This window comes from Myodes glareolus, chromosome 3, assembly GCF_982192425.1.
Source record: "Myodes glareolus chromosome 3, mMyoGla1.1, whole genome shotgun sequence".
Classification (NCBI taxonomy): domain Eukaryota; kingdom Metazoa; phylum Chordata; class Mammalia; order Rodentia; family Cricetidae; genus Myodes; species Myodes glareolus.
In genome coordinates this window covers 5639053-5656217 of record NC_142028.1, presented here as the reverse complement: position 1 = coordinate 5656217, position 17165 = coordinate 5639053, and the positions used below count along the sequence as shown (strand labels likewise).

The following is a 17165-nucleotide window of genomic DNA, read 5'->3' as shown; positions in this document are numbered from 1 at the left end:
CTGCAAATAGTCTCGTATGAATGGCTGCCTTAGTTACTAAGCAGCATGCAGATCAGTTGTTCGTGTGTGTGTGTGTGTGTGTGTGTGTGTGTGTGTGGGTGTAAGCATTCGGGAGGGCGGGACCGAGGGTGGGTGGGTATGTGCATATGGATGCCATACCAACAAGGCTCAGAGGCATCAGATCCCCTGGAACTGGAGTTATAAACAGTTGGGAGCCACCCAGAAAAGGACGTTTATAATCTTAATTTGTCAGATTGTTTCTAAACATCACACCAGATACATAATTCAGGAAGAAGGAATTTATAAATTTAATTGCATAAAAGTTTGAAATTGAAGCACAAACTATGCCATTGCAATAAAGTTGAAAGCACAAACTGGAAAATGTGAGTATTTTGTATAATAAAACAGACTATCTTTAACTTGTAAAGAATTTTATACCATAAATATATTAAATATGTAAGTTTTATATAGTTACATGTTAAACTTCAAGTACAGCATAAAGGTGAGCTATTCAATAATTGCATAGGTGCCTGGAGAGATGGCTCAGCAGTTAAGAGCACTTATTACCCTTGTAGGAAAACCCATGTTCCGTTCCCAGCACCCACTTAAAGGCTCACAAAGGTCTGTAACTCCAGTGCTAGGAGATCCAGCTCCCTCTTCTGGCTGCTGAGGGCCCTGCACATATGTGGTATACATGCAGGCAAACACTCATAACCTTAAAATTAAAATAAATAAAATAAAACAATGTCTTAGAATAATAATTCAATTGTATAAGGGAACCACTCATACACATACAATATATACATAGATATATACAAACAAACATACAGAAATGGAGGAATAGGAAAAAAAGGACAGTCCATGTGAGCCCACACCTTGCTTGTTTGGCATCTTAGCCTCAATTTCAAGGTCTATATTTCCTTCTGCTGAAGGCGTGAACCAGGGATCTAGGTAATAGTAGATCTGCTTACGTGTCTTACTTTTTAAAAAATGATATCTGCTTACTTATTTTGTGTATGTGCCTGTGTGGGGGAGTGCACGCCACAGCCTGTGTCGGGGTCAGAGGGTTCCTTGAGGAAGTCAGTTCTCCTGGGCCCCAGGGTCAAGCCCAGGTCATCAAGTGAGGCCACAGCCTGCACCCTCTTGGCCATCTCGCCTGCCTGCATTTCACTTTTTAAGCAGAATAAAACGCACATAACAGCATCTGCTATCTTAATACACACAGGGGCTGGAGACGCGGCTCGGTGGTTAGGGTGGTTGGTGATCATCCGGAGGACCCGAATTTAGTTCCCCCACTCGCACCAGGCAGCTCACCAGCATCTGGAACTCCAGTTCCAGGAAATCTGACACCCTCTTCCGGTCTCTGCAGGCACTTGCACACACATGTGCATACGCACATACACATACCTAAATAAAAACAAAATCTTAAAACACACAGCTCAGCATCGCTCAGTGTTGTGCTGCGCCATCACCACGCTCCCCCGAGGCTTCTTCATCCAACCCTCCCACTCCCGACCTGCTCTCCCACGGCCTCAGCCCCCTCCTATGTCCTATTCCGACTTCCTTGGCTGGCTTCAGCACTCCAGAGTCCAAAAAAACCTGGCTCCGAAGAGGTGGGTGTTCAGTCTGGAGCTCCTTGCTGTAGTTTATCTGTCGGTCGCTTGTGTGAAGCATTCAGGGGGGAAAGACGCCTTCTAAATTCCCGTCAGAGGGATAAACTTCTCTTGCCCTCCCTTCTCAGGTTACACTCCTCATCCCCAGAAGATTCAGATCCTTCAGAAAGAGCTAGAGATCACCACAGTGTGACCTGCGGGAACGCCAGTGTGCCCGTGAGTGGTGTAGGTGTTCATTGTGAGGAGGAGGCCACCCCAGGGAGAGGCCACCCCAGAAAAATAAATGGACTTTCTGCTGACTTGGTGGCCTGAGGGTGCAGTACAGGTCGGTGGTTACAGCAGGCATGGTTAGAAGGACACGGAAGGGCTCCGGGTTGTGACGCAGATACCTAGTCTTTGGCAGGCTGGGTTCAGAATTTGAACTCTGCCTCAGTTTCCTCACTTGTGGGGCAGGTATGATAATAACATCCCTCTAGATGAATATGAGAATTAGGGGATGAAATATAAACCAAAAAACACTTGTTGAGACAGCATCCTATGTAGCCCAGGCTGACCCCAAACTCACTGTGTAGCTGAGGTTGACTTTGAACTCCTAATTTTCCTACCTCCACCTCCCAAGTGCTGGGATGACAGGCGTGTACCACGACACCAGACAAAACCAAACACTCTTCAAATGGTGGTTGCTACACCTCCTAGGCGCTCAGTGGGTGATAGCTGTTATGATCGCCACAGATTCTACACTCAAGTAGTTTGAAAGAGATTTAAATAAAATAAGCCATGAAGTAAGTACTGGAGGCTATGTGTTCACACCGACATACTCCAGCTAATGGAAATACATGTTGCACACCCCTGGGCTGGTTGTACACACCTGTCTTCCAGCAACTCAAGAGCTGGAATGAAGACTCTCAAAGCCAACTTAGACAACTTAGTGAGACCTGTCTCGAAATAAAAAGGTTTAAAAATTAAAAGGACTTAAAGGGATGGATACATAGCTTAGTGGTAGAGCCCTCACCTGGCATATGGAAAGGCCTGGGTTTGATCCCTGTAATTGGGGACGCTAAACTTCATGCTGTTAGTCTGAAATACATTGTAATCCTAGTGTGGCACACAGAAATTCCATGAGTCAGCTCTGTGCTCTGAGAATACCGGAAAGACGGCCACGTGTGACCTGGGAACCAAGGGTCTGAAAGTACAAATATCACATGATACTTGTATGAAAATATAGCTTGTCTTCCTATTAAGCTATTCATGTATTCACACATTTAGCAAATAAAGTGATCTTACAGAAGCGGACACATAAATCATTGTAATAAAATCTTCCGGCCTCCGCATGTGCATAGCTGTGCAAACATATACGTGTACATGCATGCACACATAACACATACACACATGCACACATACACGCATGCACATACATACATCCCATGCTTTCCCATAAGTGCCTTAGTTTGGAATCTCGTGGCAGCAGGGAACGGTTGACGATAGAGATAGTCTCTCTAAGCTTCCACTGTGGAAGATGCGGGTGTGCAGGATGTACAGCGTGGGGTGGGTACTTGCGAACTGAGTACTGATGGAGGTTCTGGTGCCGACCCACTTCAAAGCCACCCAGAGGTCCTCACTGTGCTCGAGGCTTGCTGACCGCTCCTGTCCTGCCTTTCCAGGTGTCCACGCAGGAGCGCTTTTCACTGAGTCCTGGAACAGGGGGCCTGGAGGCTGCAGGGCAACACGAGAGCCCTGAAGCTGCCCACGGTCACAGGCCACTCCTCAGTAAGTTGTCCCTGTCCCCGGTCACCATATGAACTTTCCAAAGCCCCCTCTTTGTCACCATAGTTTTATGCACAGGAGAGTTTTGAAAAAAAATGCTTTATAAAATAACATTTTTTTCCCCCACCAGGCATGGTGGCACATACCTATAATCCCAAAACATGGGTGGCTGGGGCAGAGGATCCTGTTAATTCAAGACCAACTTGGGCTACATAGTGAGCAAAAGACCAGCCAGGGATACATGGAAAGAAAGCTCCTCCCCACCCGAAATATTCACAAGATTTCCCCACTCAGAATCTTAATACCTTCGTAATCAGTAGGTATTATTTTTTTAAAGATTTATTTATTTTTATATTACATGGACATGTTTTGCCTTACATGCATGTCTGTGCCCCACGTGCATTGAGTCCCCTCAGAAAGGGTGTTGTCTCCCCTAGGCTGGAGTTACAGGTTGTGAGCTGACGTGTAGGTGCTGGGGATCAAACAGGGGTCGTCTGGAAGAGCAGTCAGTGCTCTTCACTGCTGAGCGTTCTCTACAGCCCCATCCGCTATTCTTGATATTAAGATGCCTGTCATTCGCTGAACCTCTCATGAAGAATTCAGTTATCAGCTGAGCCAGTTTTGGCCTTCGCTGCATTGCATAATTCAAATAAAAACTTAAGAGCATTTCCATCTAGGAAAAAAAGTCCATGCTCAAGAATTATCAAGAAATTTAAAAATACTCGTGCTAAAACATAGAATAAAATAAAAGGGCAGGGGGCCTTGGAGATACAGCTCAATGGTTAAGGGCACTTATTGCTCTTGCAGAGGACCCTGGTTCCATCCCAGCACCTACACGGTGGCTCATAATCCTCTAACTACAGTTTCAGGGGCATCAAAATCCCTCTTCTGGCCTCCTCAGTCACTAGACTTGCACATAATGCTCATATATACACGTGGGCAAAACACTCAAGCATATAAAATAAATAAATCTAAAAAGTTTTTTAAAGTGTAAGATTTAACCACTCTAAGATGTTCATGCAAAATCCAAACCATGCAAATACAGAAGCTCAATTCACACCTCCTGATGGCACTGCTGTCCCAAATGCAGAAGCTCAATTCACACCTCCTGATGGCACTGCTGTTCCAAATGCAGAAGCTCAATTCACACCTCCTGATGGCACTGCTGTCCCAAATGCAGAAGCTCAATTCACACCTCCTGATGGCACTGCTGTCCCAAATGCAGAAGCTCAGTTCACACCTCTTGACCGTACTACTGTCCCAAATGCAGTAGCTGTGTTCACACCTCCTGACAGCACTGCTGTCCCAAATGCAGAAGCTCAATTCACACCTCCTGATGGCACTGCTGTCCCAAATACAGAAGCTCAATTCACACCTCCTGATGGCACTGCTGCCCCAAATGCAGAAGCTCAGTTCACACCTCCTGATGGCACTGCTGCCCCAAATGCAGGCATTTGGTTCACACCTCCTGACGGCACTGCTGTCCCAAATGCAGACACTTGGTTCACACCTCCTGACGGCACTGATGTCCCAAATGCAGACACTTGGTTCACACCTCCTGATGACACTGCTGCCCCAAATGCAGACGCTCGGTTCACACCTCCTGACGGCACTGCTGCCCCAAATGCAGATGCTCGGTTCACACCTCCTGACGGCACTGCTGCCCCAAATGCAGATGCTCGGTTCACACCTCCTGACGGCACTGCTGCCCCAAATGCAGACACTCGGTTCACACCTCCTGATGGCACTGCTTTCCACTCCTCTCAGGTTCTGCTGACTTTGAAAACACCCAGAAGACTTGGATTACTCTCTACTGCGATTTAGCCTCAGTTGTCCAGAACCTTGCTGTATTTCAAACATAGATCTCACCTCAGCCCCATCCTCATTTCCTTTTCCAAACCCTGACTTTTCTCATGAAAATGCCAGTGTTCTGGGTTGTGGGGCTTTCTCCACAGCCTCAGATTTTAGCAGTAAACAAGTAGAACTTTGCGTATAGTGTAGATGAATCAAATATCTTCTGGGCTCCTGGATACGGAGCCTCTAACGCCCAACAGCCTGGGAGTCTGTGCCCTCACCCAGCAGTGTGAATATCTACTACAGAATGCACAGCTCGTTTAGAAGCACGTCAGGGCACTGGAGAGATGGCTCGGTGGTCAGGAGCACTGGCTACTCTTGCCCAGGACTCAAGTTCAGTTCCCAGCACCTGCACGGCAGCTCCTCTGGTACTGAATGTACATGGTGCACACACATACATGTGGGCCAAACACCCACACACGTGAAATAAAATAAGATAAAATATATCCAGCTTTTCAATTTAAGACATGTATTTCTCAGGGGCTGGAGAGATGGTTCAGCGGTTAAGAGCATTGCCTGCTCTTCCAAAGGTCCTGAGTTCAATTCCCGGCAACCACATGGTGGCTCACAACCATCTGTAATGAGGTCTGGTGCCCTCTTCTGGCCTTCAGGCATACATGCAGAAAGAATATTATATCCATAATAAATAAATAAATAAATATTTTTTTAAAAAAGACATGTATTTCTCCTTTCCAAATTGTACCGGTGGCCCCTGCTGGCTTTATGTTTTTTATTTTAAGATGGGTAGGTGTTCTAATATCATTTCTGCTGCAGTGATAAGACACCCTGGCAGGAAGCAGCTTAGGAGTTCACAGTCCCAGGTCACAGTCTGTCACTGTGGGAATTCAAGGCAAGAGCTTGAAGTCATCAGCCAAATCCACAGTCAAGAGCCAAGAGAAATAGTTGCATGCTCACTTGTTCGGCTTGCTTTTCCACGCTTACATAGTTTAGATCCAGTCCATGAAATGGTAACCCCCTCAGTCAGGGTGGCTCCTTTTCAAGTCTTCACAGGCCTTCCTGGGTGTCCTTACGGGCCTTTCCACAGGCCCCCACCGGCCTTCCCGCAGGTTCAGACAGTCACTCGTTGAGACTCTGTTCCTAGGTTCTAGATTGTAACTAGTTGACAATTAAAGATCATCGTCACCCAGGACCTCTTGTATCTCAGATTGAGCTCAAATATGTATGTAGCAAAGGATCACCTTGACCTTCTGGTCCTCCTGCCTCCTGCTGGGATTACAGGTGTGCACCCCCACGCCTGATTTATACAGTGCCGGGCGTCAAACCAGGACTTCACCAACAGAACCTCAGCCCTTGCTATTGACTTTCCTGTTCTTGACTATGGTTATTTTATTTTTAATTCATTTAATTGTGTATGAGAGATAGGCCTGCATGTATGTCTGTGCACACAGGCATGTCTAGTGTCCACAGAGGTCAGAAGAGGTTGCTGGATCCACAGGAACTGGAGTTACAGGTGTTTGTGAGCCGCCGTGTGGCGCCTTTGCAAGAGCAGCCAGTGCCCTTCAGCCATTTCTCCAGACTTTGCCTACAGTTACTGTAACACGTGGCTTCCTTCACGTCTCCTCGGGCTTACACAGTCTGTGTTTTACCTCCAGGTGATGGTGCCCAGCTGGATGTGGACGCTCTGGGTGACAGCAATGACACAGCCATGGCTGCATTCATGAATTACCTGGAAGCAGAAGCGGGTCTGGGTGACCCTGGGGACTTCGGCGACATCCAGTGGACCCTCTAGCATCTGATCCACATGAGACCGTGAGCTAAAGTGAGAATCTCTGTGGAGAGTTCCCTCTACAAATCACGCTGTTCTTCAGCACTGTATCGAGACTTTCTGTCTTTTATTAATAGTCTATCGGTTTTTATACATCTGCACCTTACTCTCTCACGGTTGTGGGAGAACAAGATGTTTTCCTCCACAGCGAAACAGTCAAGTTCATCAAACTCTCTTTACTCAGTGAACTAGCCTGGGTCAGACTGCCATATGCATGACCAAAATCATGTTGTTTGGGCTTTACTTTGCTTCTTTTTTTATATAGTTTTGAGTATGGGAATTTTAACATATTGACATTTTCCTTGTCTATGGCCTAAGAGACTGATAACGCGGGCTTGTGTGCTGTTATTCCTACACCTTGAGCCTTTCCCTAACTGATGAAAGAGCGTGGTGTGTCTAGGATATGGTGAGAACTTGAACATTTAAAGGGGCAGAGCAGCTTGTGAGGTTGTGCTGTTGATGAACACTGTGCACGGCCTGTGTAGAACTTGGTGAGGATTGCTGGGATGTTGAGGCCAACTTGTGCACACTACAATGGACTTCAAGGGAGAGGACGTCTTAAAACACAGAAAAGGCCTACGTCCCAGCGTTGTTTACGGAAGAAGATAGACCCTGAGCCCTTGCTAGCGGATAATAGGACCACTAAGGGTTTTCACTGTAGCTAGCGCTGTCCTGCTGGTTTCCAATATTGAAGCTGGCTTAGCGACAGATTCGGCGTAGAGGGTAAAACAGGCCCAGGCAGATTAAATGACCTATGGGCGGTCCCGCCTTAAATCTATGGGTTGTTAATGTTTAATGTATATAATTCAGCTGCATTTGTGGCGGCATCGGAGTCACTAGTTCCCTGGTGACCGAGCTGACCTAGGAGACAGCTGTAACCTGCTAGGTAACTGGTTAGTCATTACCGCCGGCAGCCGAAGGAATGAAGCAAGTGGCAAATATTGTTATTTGTTATTGTGTTGTTGTATGATTTTGTTTGTGTGTTTGTTGAGAGAGGATCTATGTAGCCCAGGCTAGTCTGGAACTTACTGTGTAGACCAGGCTGGCCCCATATCGATATCATAGAAATCTACCTGTCACTGCCTCCCAAGTGTTCGGATTAAAACCAAACATCACAATTCCCATCTTAACTACAGTCCTTCAAATGACAAGGCAATGAAAAACCGCTTAAAAGCCAACATTCTAGTAATAATTTAAAATTTAGAAGGCATTTTAAGACAGTGATTAACCCAGAGATGGTTCAAATGGAATGTAAGAATTAGGATTGTCTGAAACTCTGGCCTAGGAATTCATCCCAGTGGGTAGACTGCTTGCCTAGTGTGCAGGAAACCCTGGGTTCAGCTCCTAGAACTGTAAACCAGATGTGGTGGTGCACACCTGTAATCCCAGCACTCAGGAGTTAGGAGGATCGGAAGTCCAAGGTCAGACTGGGATCCATGAAACCCTGTCTTTAAAATAAATAAAATGAAAAGATTATTTAAATGCTTATCTATTCTCTTTCCTGAAGAATCACGCTTTATCTTATTTTGTGTGTGGGTGTTTTGCCTGCTTGTAGGTCTGTATACCACTTACAAGCAGTGCCTGTGAAGGCCAGAAGAGGGCATTAGATCCCCTGGAACTGGAATTGCGCACATCTGTGAGCTACCATGTGGGTCCTCTGAAGACAAGCGAAAGCTCTTAACCCCTTGTATTTGACTGTCTTTGCCGAGCGCTCACTCAGACCCCTTTTGTGCTCTACAGAGGCAAGCCAGACAGGCTGGGAAGAGCCAGGACGCCCTCAGGCTCTAATGCAGGCCCAGACCCACCGTTTTTTCTTCTCGGAGAACGGCACACCGAGCCCCGAGCCCTAGTGTCCTTTTGTGATCCACAGTGCCAGTTATTCACGCTGTACCTGACCGAGCAGAGCTTTCGTCCAATCTGCAAGGGACAAGTGTCAACAGCTTGCCAGTGTTCCTAGTATGCCAGTGTTCCTAGTATGCTGTTTTGAAGTGACGGGGTCCATAAGGCTGTAGCTCGAATAATAAAGACCCAGAGACAGATACTGGGGTTCAACCCAGAAATCAGAAAAGCAAAGCAGCCAAGCCACTAGAGAAATCTTACCTCTTCCAAGGCTGGGCACTGACAAGCTTGCACTCACTATTTCAATACTATTTGGAATATATGAGGTTAAGGCAAAAAATAAAATAAAATTAATTGTACTTATATCTTTTTACTTTTATGTTATTGTTGACTGAAACTCACAGTCCCAGCTTGGTCTCCTAAGTGTTGGGATTGCACCCACATCCCTGCTATTTTATCTTTTTAATGTGGCTAGTGTACGTTTCTTCTGGACAGCACAACACTAGGATGTTTTGCTAGGTGGATATTATGGAAATGGACCAAGAGTTGAGGGATGAGGTTATTTACTCTTGTTACCCCAGTCCTTAGAAGCCAAGTCAAGAAGATGGCTGAAAATTCTGGGCCAACCTGGGCTACAAAGTGAGAATTTGAAGTTCCATGCATTTTATTACGTGAAGATAGCCTGAAGCTACATAAAACTTGGGTTCAATATTGACACCATATGGTCAACAAATACATAAATTTATTGAGAGACAAAGACAACAGGAAATGCCGAAAAGAACCAGGAACCGGTGGAATGAGGAGGAGGTTGTTTGTAGTGTCCCGCTGAAAAAGTTGCACCTGCAATCCCAGTATTTATGAAGTTGAGGCAGGAGAATCACTGTTAGTTTGAGGCTAGTCTGAGTTACGTAATGATGCTGTGCCTCGCTGAAATCAGAATAAATAATAACTGGTATTGCAGGTTGCAGGATCTCTGGACCCAGCAGTGGGTTCTGAACCTCCTGTGTCCCTGGGGCTGTGTCAGGCCACATAGAGAGCTGACTGCCTAGTGGTTTGCCCAGTCTAGAACAGGGTTGAGGGCTAGAACCCTCCAGAGGCAATGTAGCTACTCTCTCCCTTCTCTGAGGGCTTTCTTTGGAACAATTCCTACCCCTCAGGCCTGGGAGAGGCACATCTGGCCTCCCTGCCTGGAATGCAATGATCTTTGGCAGTTGAGTGAGATGTGTGGGCCAGAGGAGTCTTAAAGGTTCTTTTCAAGTTGTAGAGACTGAGGTGCCAGTCAATGCTGGGGTGTCCTCTGACCTTGGGGGAGCTGCTGTCACCCAACTTCTTGAATGACGATCTCTATCCCATGTCCAACTCTTTCTAACTCTCTTGTTCTTGTCTGTATATATTACTGTTTTTTTTAATTCTGTGGTAAATAATGAAAAGAGTGAAATTAAATTATATTTTATATAAATAACTAGTTTGTGGTGTTTCTAACTTAATAAACTTTCTCTCCTTGGTGCTGTGCACTAGTTCCTAACGTAGAAGCACATATTAAGGAAAGGGTTGGCTTTCAGATCTCTGGGCAGAGCAGCACACAGTAGCTGTCTATATTTACGTGTTAATCACTGCCTGACTGCTTAGATTAGAATTTGGTGCTGGATTTCCCACTGGGCCACAGTGAGTCCCTTTTTCTTATCTCTTCTTTCTGAAAAGTTTTTTTAATTTTTAATTTTTTGTATGTACTTATTTATGGAACATGAAAACAGGAAGTAGAAGTGTATTGGTTTGAAAGAAAATGGCTCACAAAGGGAGTATTGCTATTAGGAGGTGTGGCCTTCTTGGAGTGGGTGTGGTCTTGTTGGAGGAAGTGTGTCACTTTAGGGGTGGCCTTTGAGGTCTCATATATCAAGCCACACCCAGTGTTTCAAGCCACTTCCTGTTGCCTACATATCAAGATGTAGGACTCTTGGGTCCAGCATCATGTCTGCCTGCATGCCGCCATGAAGCACCATGATAATAATGTGCTGGGGAACTTCCTTCAGCCAATGGCCTTTGGGAGGCTGGGCCAGGTGAGCGTGGCCTTGGCTTGTATGCCCACTCTCTCTCCTCCCTTGCCCGGCTGCTGGATTTAGTTCCTGTTCCCCACTCATGCAATAAACTGTGATCTGTGAGTACCCCTAAATAAAGAACCCCTTATTATACTCAATTCTGAGCCACTGTGGGATTATTTTATTAGTGTTCACCTACATCTGCTGCCCAATGTGGGTACAAGCCTGCAACTACCAGGATGAGTTCACCACTTCCCACCATTGCCTCCCACCCACAGACGCTGCTGCAGCCTCTCCAGCCTCCTGGGATTTATTCCTGCCACGATCCCCGCCATGTCATGTCTGCTGGTTGCGCACAGGTCCCTTTGTGGCTCACAACTGCTGGCAAGTTTTGGGTTCCTACCAACTATACCATCCAGGAAATTAATAACCATTTTGCTTATACTATGGATGCTATTCTGCAAGGCTTATGTGATTTTTTTCTTATACATCCATCTATTTGGTTTTAGGAATTAGCTTTGTTTTTCATGTTATATCCTTAAGGAAATGGTTTGATATCAGAGCCAAGAATGATAATGGACAGCTAGCTGACAGGATTAATACCATCAAAAATCAAAAGTTTGCTGAAAAAATTAATACCATTGAAAAGGATAGCATTAATTTGACAGACAAAATTCAATTCATGTCAAAGAGTACGGAGAAATCATCTGAAAGAATTCATACTGTTGAAGTTAACAATCAAAATCTGTTAAAAAATTAAGATAGGTTAACATAAGATAGGGTATCTCTACAGGAAGGCAATCTGCATGCTGTCCAAATAATGTCCAAGAATGAGATGTTATCTTTACTGGAAAATTTTCATGTCTTGGAATCAAATGTGCAGAATAAGGACCAGAGGCTAAATGACTCAAGGAAAGCACTAGAATTATGCACAGGTCAAGAGATTCAGGATTTACAAAAGGCAGTGGTAAAAAGATTTGAAACAATTGAGGAAATTATCGGAACTGATGAGCAGGAAGGGAAGGTACAAGGACAGGATTTAGCCTCACCAGTACATGTCAGAGATGACTTATCCAGGTTTTTAACCTGTTTATCTGTAATCTCCTCTGACAAACCACCCAGTACTAAATACCCAAAAGGATTCAAAGAATGTAAAAGACAACCTATAGGTATGAACAATTTAAAGGAAATTAAGCAAGCAATAGTATCTTATGGCTTGCATTCAAAATTTGTTAGGGAAATGGTGAAAAGGTGGGCTTTAAGCAATAAGACTATCCCAAACGATTGGCTTCAGTTAGTCTCAGTGGTCCTTGAAGATGGACCTCAGCTGCTGTGAAAATGCTATTAGTGAGAAGAGGCAAAAATTTTAGAAGAATAGGGAAAAGCAAAACAATTTAAGGCTTCCCAAGATCAAATTCTTGGCAAGGGCTATTACGCGGATCCACAGGATCAAGATATATATGACAAACACACCTTGTCCCTATGCCACACAGCAACCTTAAATGTTTGGGACAGGATTCAAGAACTAGGGAAAAAACTGAATCATAAACCAGGGTTAAACAGGGCCAGGAGGACCCTTTAGTGACTTGCTTTTACAAAGACTAACTAAGGCTGTACAAATAAGAGTAACATACCCAGAAGCTAGATGAGTACTTATTAAATCTCTGGCATTTGAAAATGCCAACTTATAATGCAAAAAGATACTTGGACCTTTAAAGGTCAGATCAGCACCAATGGATGAATGGATTCTGCAGACAATGAATGTTGAGACATTTGACTATAACACTGAGGCTTGCGTAGGAGAAGCAATTTCCAATAGTATGAAGAGACACCAAAATGCCAAATGTTTTAATTGTGATAGAATAGGACATTTGAGAAGGGATATTAGACAAGGAATTCCTAGAAATAATGTCTTCTCTTGGAATGGCAAAATTAGAAGGTCTCAATCTGTGGACTATGTAGAAGATGTGGCAAAGGCTGACATTGGAGCAATGAGTAGATCAACAGCAGACAGACAAGACAACCTGATACTATCAGGAAACTCCTTGGGGGACCTCTCACAGGCCCCCCCATGTCAAACATGGTCTAGTCATTCCCAATCACTATGGAGAACATGTCTCACCAGGAAAGTTAAAAAATGCAGTGCTTGCTGTAAAAAAAAGATACTGTTTTGGGTGATGGAATAGAAATGGAGGGTGAATCAAAAGCTCCAGTAAAAAATAGGAAACATATATTTTGCCAAACTTCTAGAAATGATCAAAGACCAAAGCTAAGAGTCTGTATAAATAACACTGTAATTGAGGGATTACTGAACATGGGTGCAGATATGACTATCTTTACTCCAGAATCGTGGCATCCAAATTAGCCACTTCAAGAGGCAGATGTTCAATTACTAGGAATTGGAACCCTATCTCAAGTGAAACAAAGCATGAAATGGGTTGAATGCATACTGCCAGAAGGACAGAGAGGAAGGCTGAGGCCATATGTGGCTAGTACCACATTGAACTTATGGGGTCGTGATCTGCTGCAGCAATGGGATACCCCATATTAACTCTCCTGCAGTCCCAGAAGCATGAGTTTCTGGGAAGGATATTATAAAGTGCTATAAACAAATGTCACCAACCATTCAGGCTGTACAAGAACACAAAGCAACTAGTAAACCTTTAGAGGTACCAATGAACCTACCTTTAATATGGTCAACTGAGAAACCAATATGGGTCAAACAATGAGCCTTAACAGGAGACACCCTGCAGGCGTTAGAACAGCTGGTCCAGGAGCAACTGGATGCTCGCCATAGTGAAGAACCAACCAGCCCTTGGAATCCTCTGGTGTTTGTTGTTAAAAAGAAATCTGGCAAATGAAGAATAGTGACAGATCTAAGAGCTGACAACAAGGTTATCCAACCTATGGGCCCTCTACAGTCTGGAATCCCTTTGCCTTTACTATTACCCACATGATGGCCTCTTATAGTTATTGATTTAAAATTTTGTTTCTTTACTATATCTTTACAAGAAAATGACAGAGGAAAAAAATGCCTTCACAGTGCCTTCTTATAATAAAATTCAGCCTACCAGAAGATATCGATGGACCATCCTCCCACAAAGAATGCTCAATAGCCCTACCCTGTGTCAATACTTTGTAAGTTATCCATTGGTAATAATATGTAAACAAATTTCTAAATCTATAATTTACCATTACATGGATGACATTTTGTTATCTGATTCAAATGTAGATACTTTTGAAAGAATGTTTTAAGAAGTAAAGAAAGTTTTGCCTAAATGGGAATTACAAATTGCTCCTGAAAAAATATAAAGAGGAGATTCTGTCAATTACCTAGATTATAAAATAGGTTTACAGAAAACTGGAACACAAAAGGCACAAATTAGGAGAGGCCAATTGAGGGCTCTTAATGACTTTCAAAGATTGTTAGGAGACATTTCCAGTTTACGACCATCTGTTGGGATAACACCTGATCTAATAATTTATTTAAACAAAGCCTTAAATGGTAATAAAGACCATTGAATATATGTCTATATAAGTATATGTCTATATAATATTTAAGTTTTCCACAATGAACAATAAATTTTCCTGAAGTAATCTTTAAAGTTTCCAGGAAAAAAGATGTGATCCCCACAACAACAACTTTACCTGGTTGATATGATGTTAAGATGCTGATACCACTACTTTAAGATCGGTTTTGGGTACCAGCTGCTCAAGATGGTTCCAACTTGGTTAGCTGAAATGGTGCACCTTCTTACAACGTTCTGACCAGAATTTCAAACAGGAACCTCAAAGATACCCTATCGACTACTCAGAGACTATTTGCAATTATACCAGAGAGTAATCTTGAAACTTAATCAACATTTTGCTTTCACAGGACCCCATAGAAAGAACATCATCTTATGACAGCTGGAAGTAATTCTAGAAAACGACATCCCTTCTCCCAACAAAGTTTTTCCTCAGGGTTAGGGACATCAATTAGGGGTTGATTAAAATTGGTATAGGGTTTGGGTGTTGGGGTAGAAGTTTTGTAAGCTCAAGCATCTCACTTGGAAAAAAGGGAAATTGAATGGGATGATAGATTAGTGTGAACTTACTCACACTAATAATAATAGTGAGTAATAGAGTGAATACTTGTGAGCTATTATTTATAGACAATTTACACTGATATAAATTCTTCTATATTGATACAAATTCAAATTATATTTGTTATATTGAATATGTTCCTATTTCTGTTTACAATATTTGTACACCTATACAAAGTTAATTTATCATATTGTATGCATGCATGTTTCTACCTTTGTTTAAGACATTTTGTATATTTATACAATTTTAGGACATATATTTATCATATTGCACTGTACATTTCTATATAATAGTACATTACTATCTGATCAAGATATTCATATATTGTTTCCATTTTGAGGTCATTATCCTAATTTGCTGTACAGTTGTTTAAAGATTGTTTAATATTTTAATATAAAGACTTAGTCTTTAAGTTGTACAGGTATTATAGATCAATCGTCATCCGTGTTTGTTGTACTTATATTCAGACTAATCAGGTTCTTTAGATACATAGAGATTGTATTCCGCATAGATCGATAATCTTCAACCACTTCAAAGAGCTGTGGAAAATGGCCTTTAATCTAACTCAGAGTTCCGTGGTAGTGAGACACATTCACTCCTGGCAACACCGATCTATACCCGAGAAAATGTTGAGCATCAAAGACACTCCACCTGGAGCCTTTCTTCTTGGTAGAACTGGCTTTTGGGTAAAGAAATGCCCATACTTCAACCACTGACAAGATGCACAATGTCCGGACAGGACAAGAAGGATATAAGAAAAAAAAACTGCCAAACCTTGCCAAGACCGGGTAAGATGGCTCTGAAAATTTTCCTGCCTCAAGGTTTATTCTTCTTGTTCCAGGTGGCCAGGTTTTCTTCTTTTTTTGAGATTGTGTAATTCTGCTATATGCAGATGCCATGATGCCCATTCATCCACTGAAGGATAGTTGGATGCTTGGGCCTTCTCTACTTTAGCTATAATGAATATGATATAGATGGATGTGTAACTGTCTCTTCAAGATCCTGCTTTCAGTATGTGCATATCTCTATCATCTATCTCTGTACGTATCTACATACCTATCTGTCTGTCTGTCTATCTATCTATCTATCTATCTATTTAATATCTATGCATCTACCTATCATCTATCTATTCATCTATATGTGTATCTATCATCTGTCTACCATCTATTTATCTATCATCTATCTATTTATATTTTCTATCTATCTATCATCTATTTATATTATCTATCTATATATATCATCTATCTATCTATCTATCTATCTATCTATCTATCTATCTATCTATAGAGAAACAGAGATGAAGTGGGATTCTATCATAAACAGTTTTGAGGCACCACCACACTACTTTCCATACAGTTTCCATATTCTGACCAGTAGCACGTAAAGTTGCCCATCCTCCACAGTCTTGCCAACTCTAGTTATTGGCTTCTTTCCCCACCAGTGTTCATCCTGATGGGCCTTTGGTAATACTTCATTGTGTTTTCAATCTGTGCAAATCTAACGAGACTCTTTTGTACGCTTGTTGTCATGTGTATATAATCTTTGGAGGGAGGCATTTTCAGGTTCTCTGACCACATTTTGAGTTCACTATGTTTCTAAATTTTTATTTTTACTTTATGTTTTGCCTGCATGTGTGTCTTTGTACTGCATGCATGCCTGGTACTCAAGGAAGTCACAAGGGAGCATCAGATCACCTGGTCCTAGAGTTATAGATAGTTGTGAGCTGCCATGTGGGTGCTGGGGTCAAACCTGAGTTCTCTGGAAAAGCGGCCGGAGCTCCTAACTGCTGAGCCTTCTCTACAGCCTCTTTTTATTTTAAAATGTTTGAGCTGCGGGCGCAGAGGCATGTACCACAGAAGCCTGCCGATCCTTTTAGTTCTCCATGTTTCTTTGTTCACACAGCCATGGTTAACATCTTGTAGGTTGGTCCTTTTTAAGAGGTTAGAGAAGACAAAACATTAAAAAATGACACCAGTATTACTGTGACCGAGCAAGGCAGGAAAACATCTTCAGATTTAGGGTTTTTCATTCACCGAAGTTTACAGAAATACCATTTAAAAAGTTACTGTGGCCTTTTTTGACTGGTTTGCTTTTTCCCACGTAGCTCAGGATGGCCTTTTCCCACATAGCTCAGGATAGCCTTTGGCTTAGTCCACTCCTGAGGATGACCTTGAGCTACTGACCTTC

At 43.0% G+C, this 17165-nt stretch overlaps 1 protein-coding gene across 9 annotated transcripts in view; it reads left to right on the top strand.

Annotated features, from left to right (window-relative positions):
- The window catches only part of Bmal2 (basic helix-loop-helix ARNT like 2), a 45481-nt gene extending 30431 nt beyond the window's left edge, over positions 1-15050 (top strand). For 4 of the 9 annotated variants that reach the window (XM_048432674.3, XM_085687369.2, XM_048432677.3 and 1 more), the window contains 3 exons: positions 1742-1838; positions 3275-3380; positions 6845-11050. In XM_048432674.3, coding sequence (XP_048288631.2) covers positions 1742-1838; positions 3275-3380; positions 6845-6981 — 340 coding nt within the window. In that variant the 3' untranslated portion in view covers positions 6982-11050. Of the gene's footprint in view, positions 1-1741; positions 1839-3274; positions 3381-5144; positions 5810-6844; positions 11051-11170 lie in introns of those variants that run through there. The other 5 variants (XM_085687366.2, XM_048432675.3, XM_048432676.3 and 2 more) reach the window with 5 other exon arrangements.
- The last annotated feature ends 2115 nt before the right edge of the window (positions 15051-17165 follow it).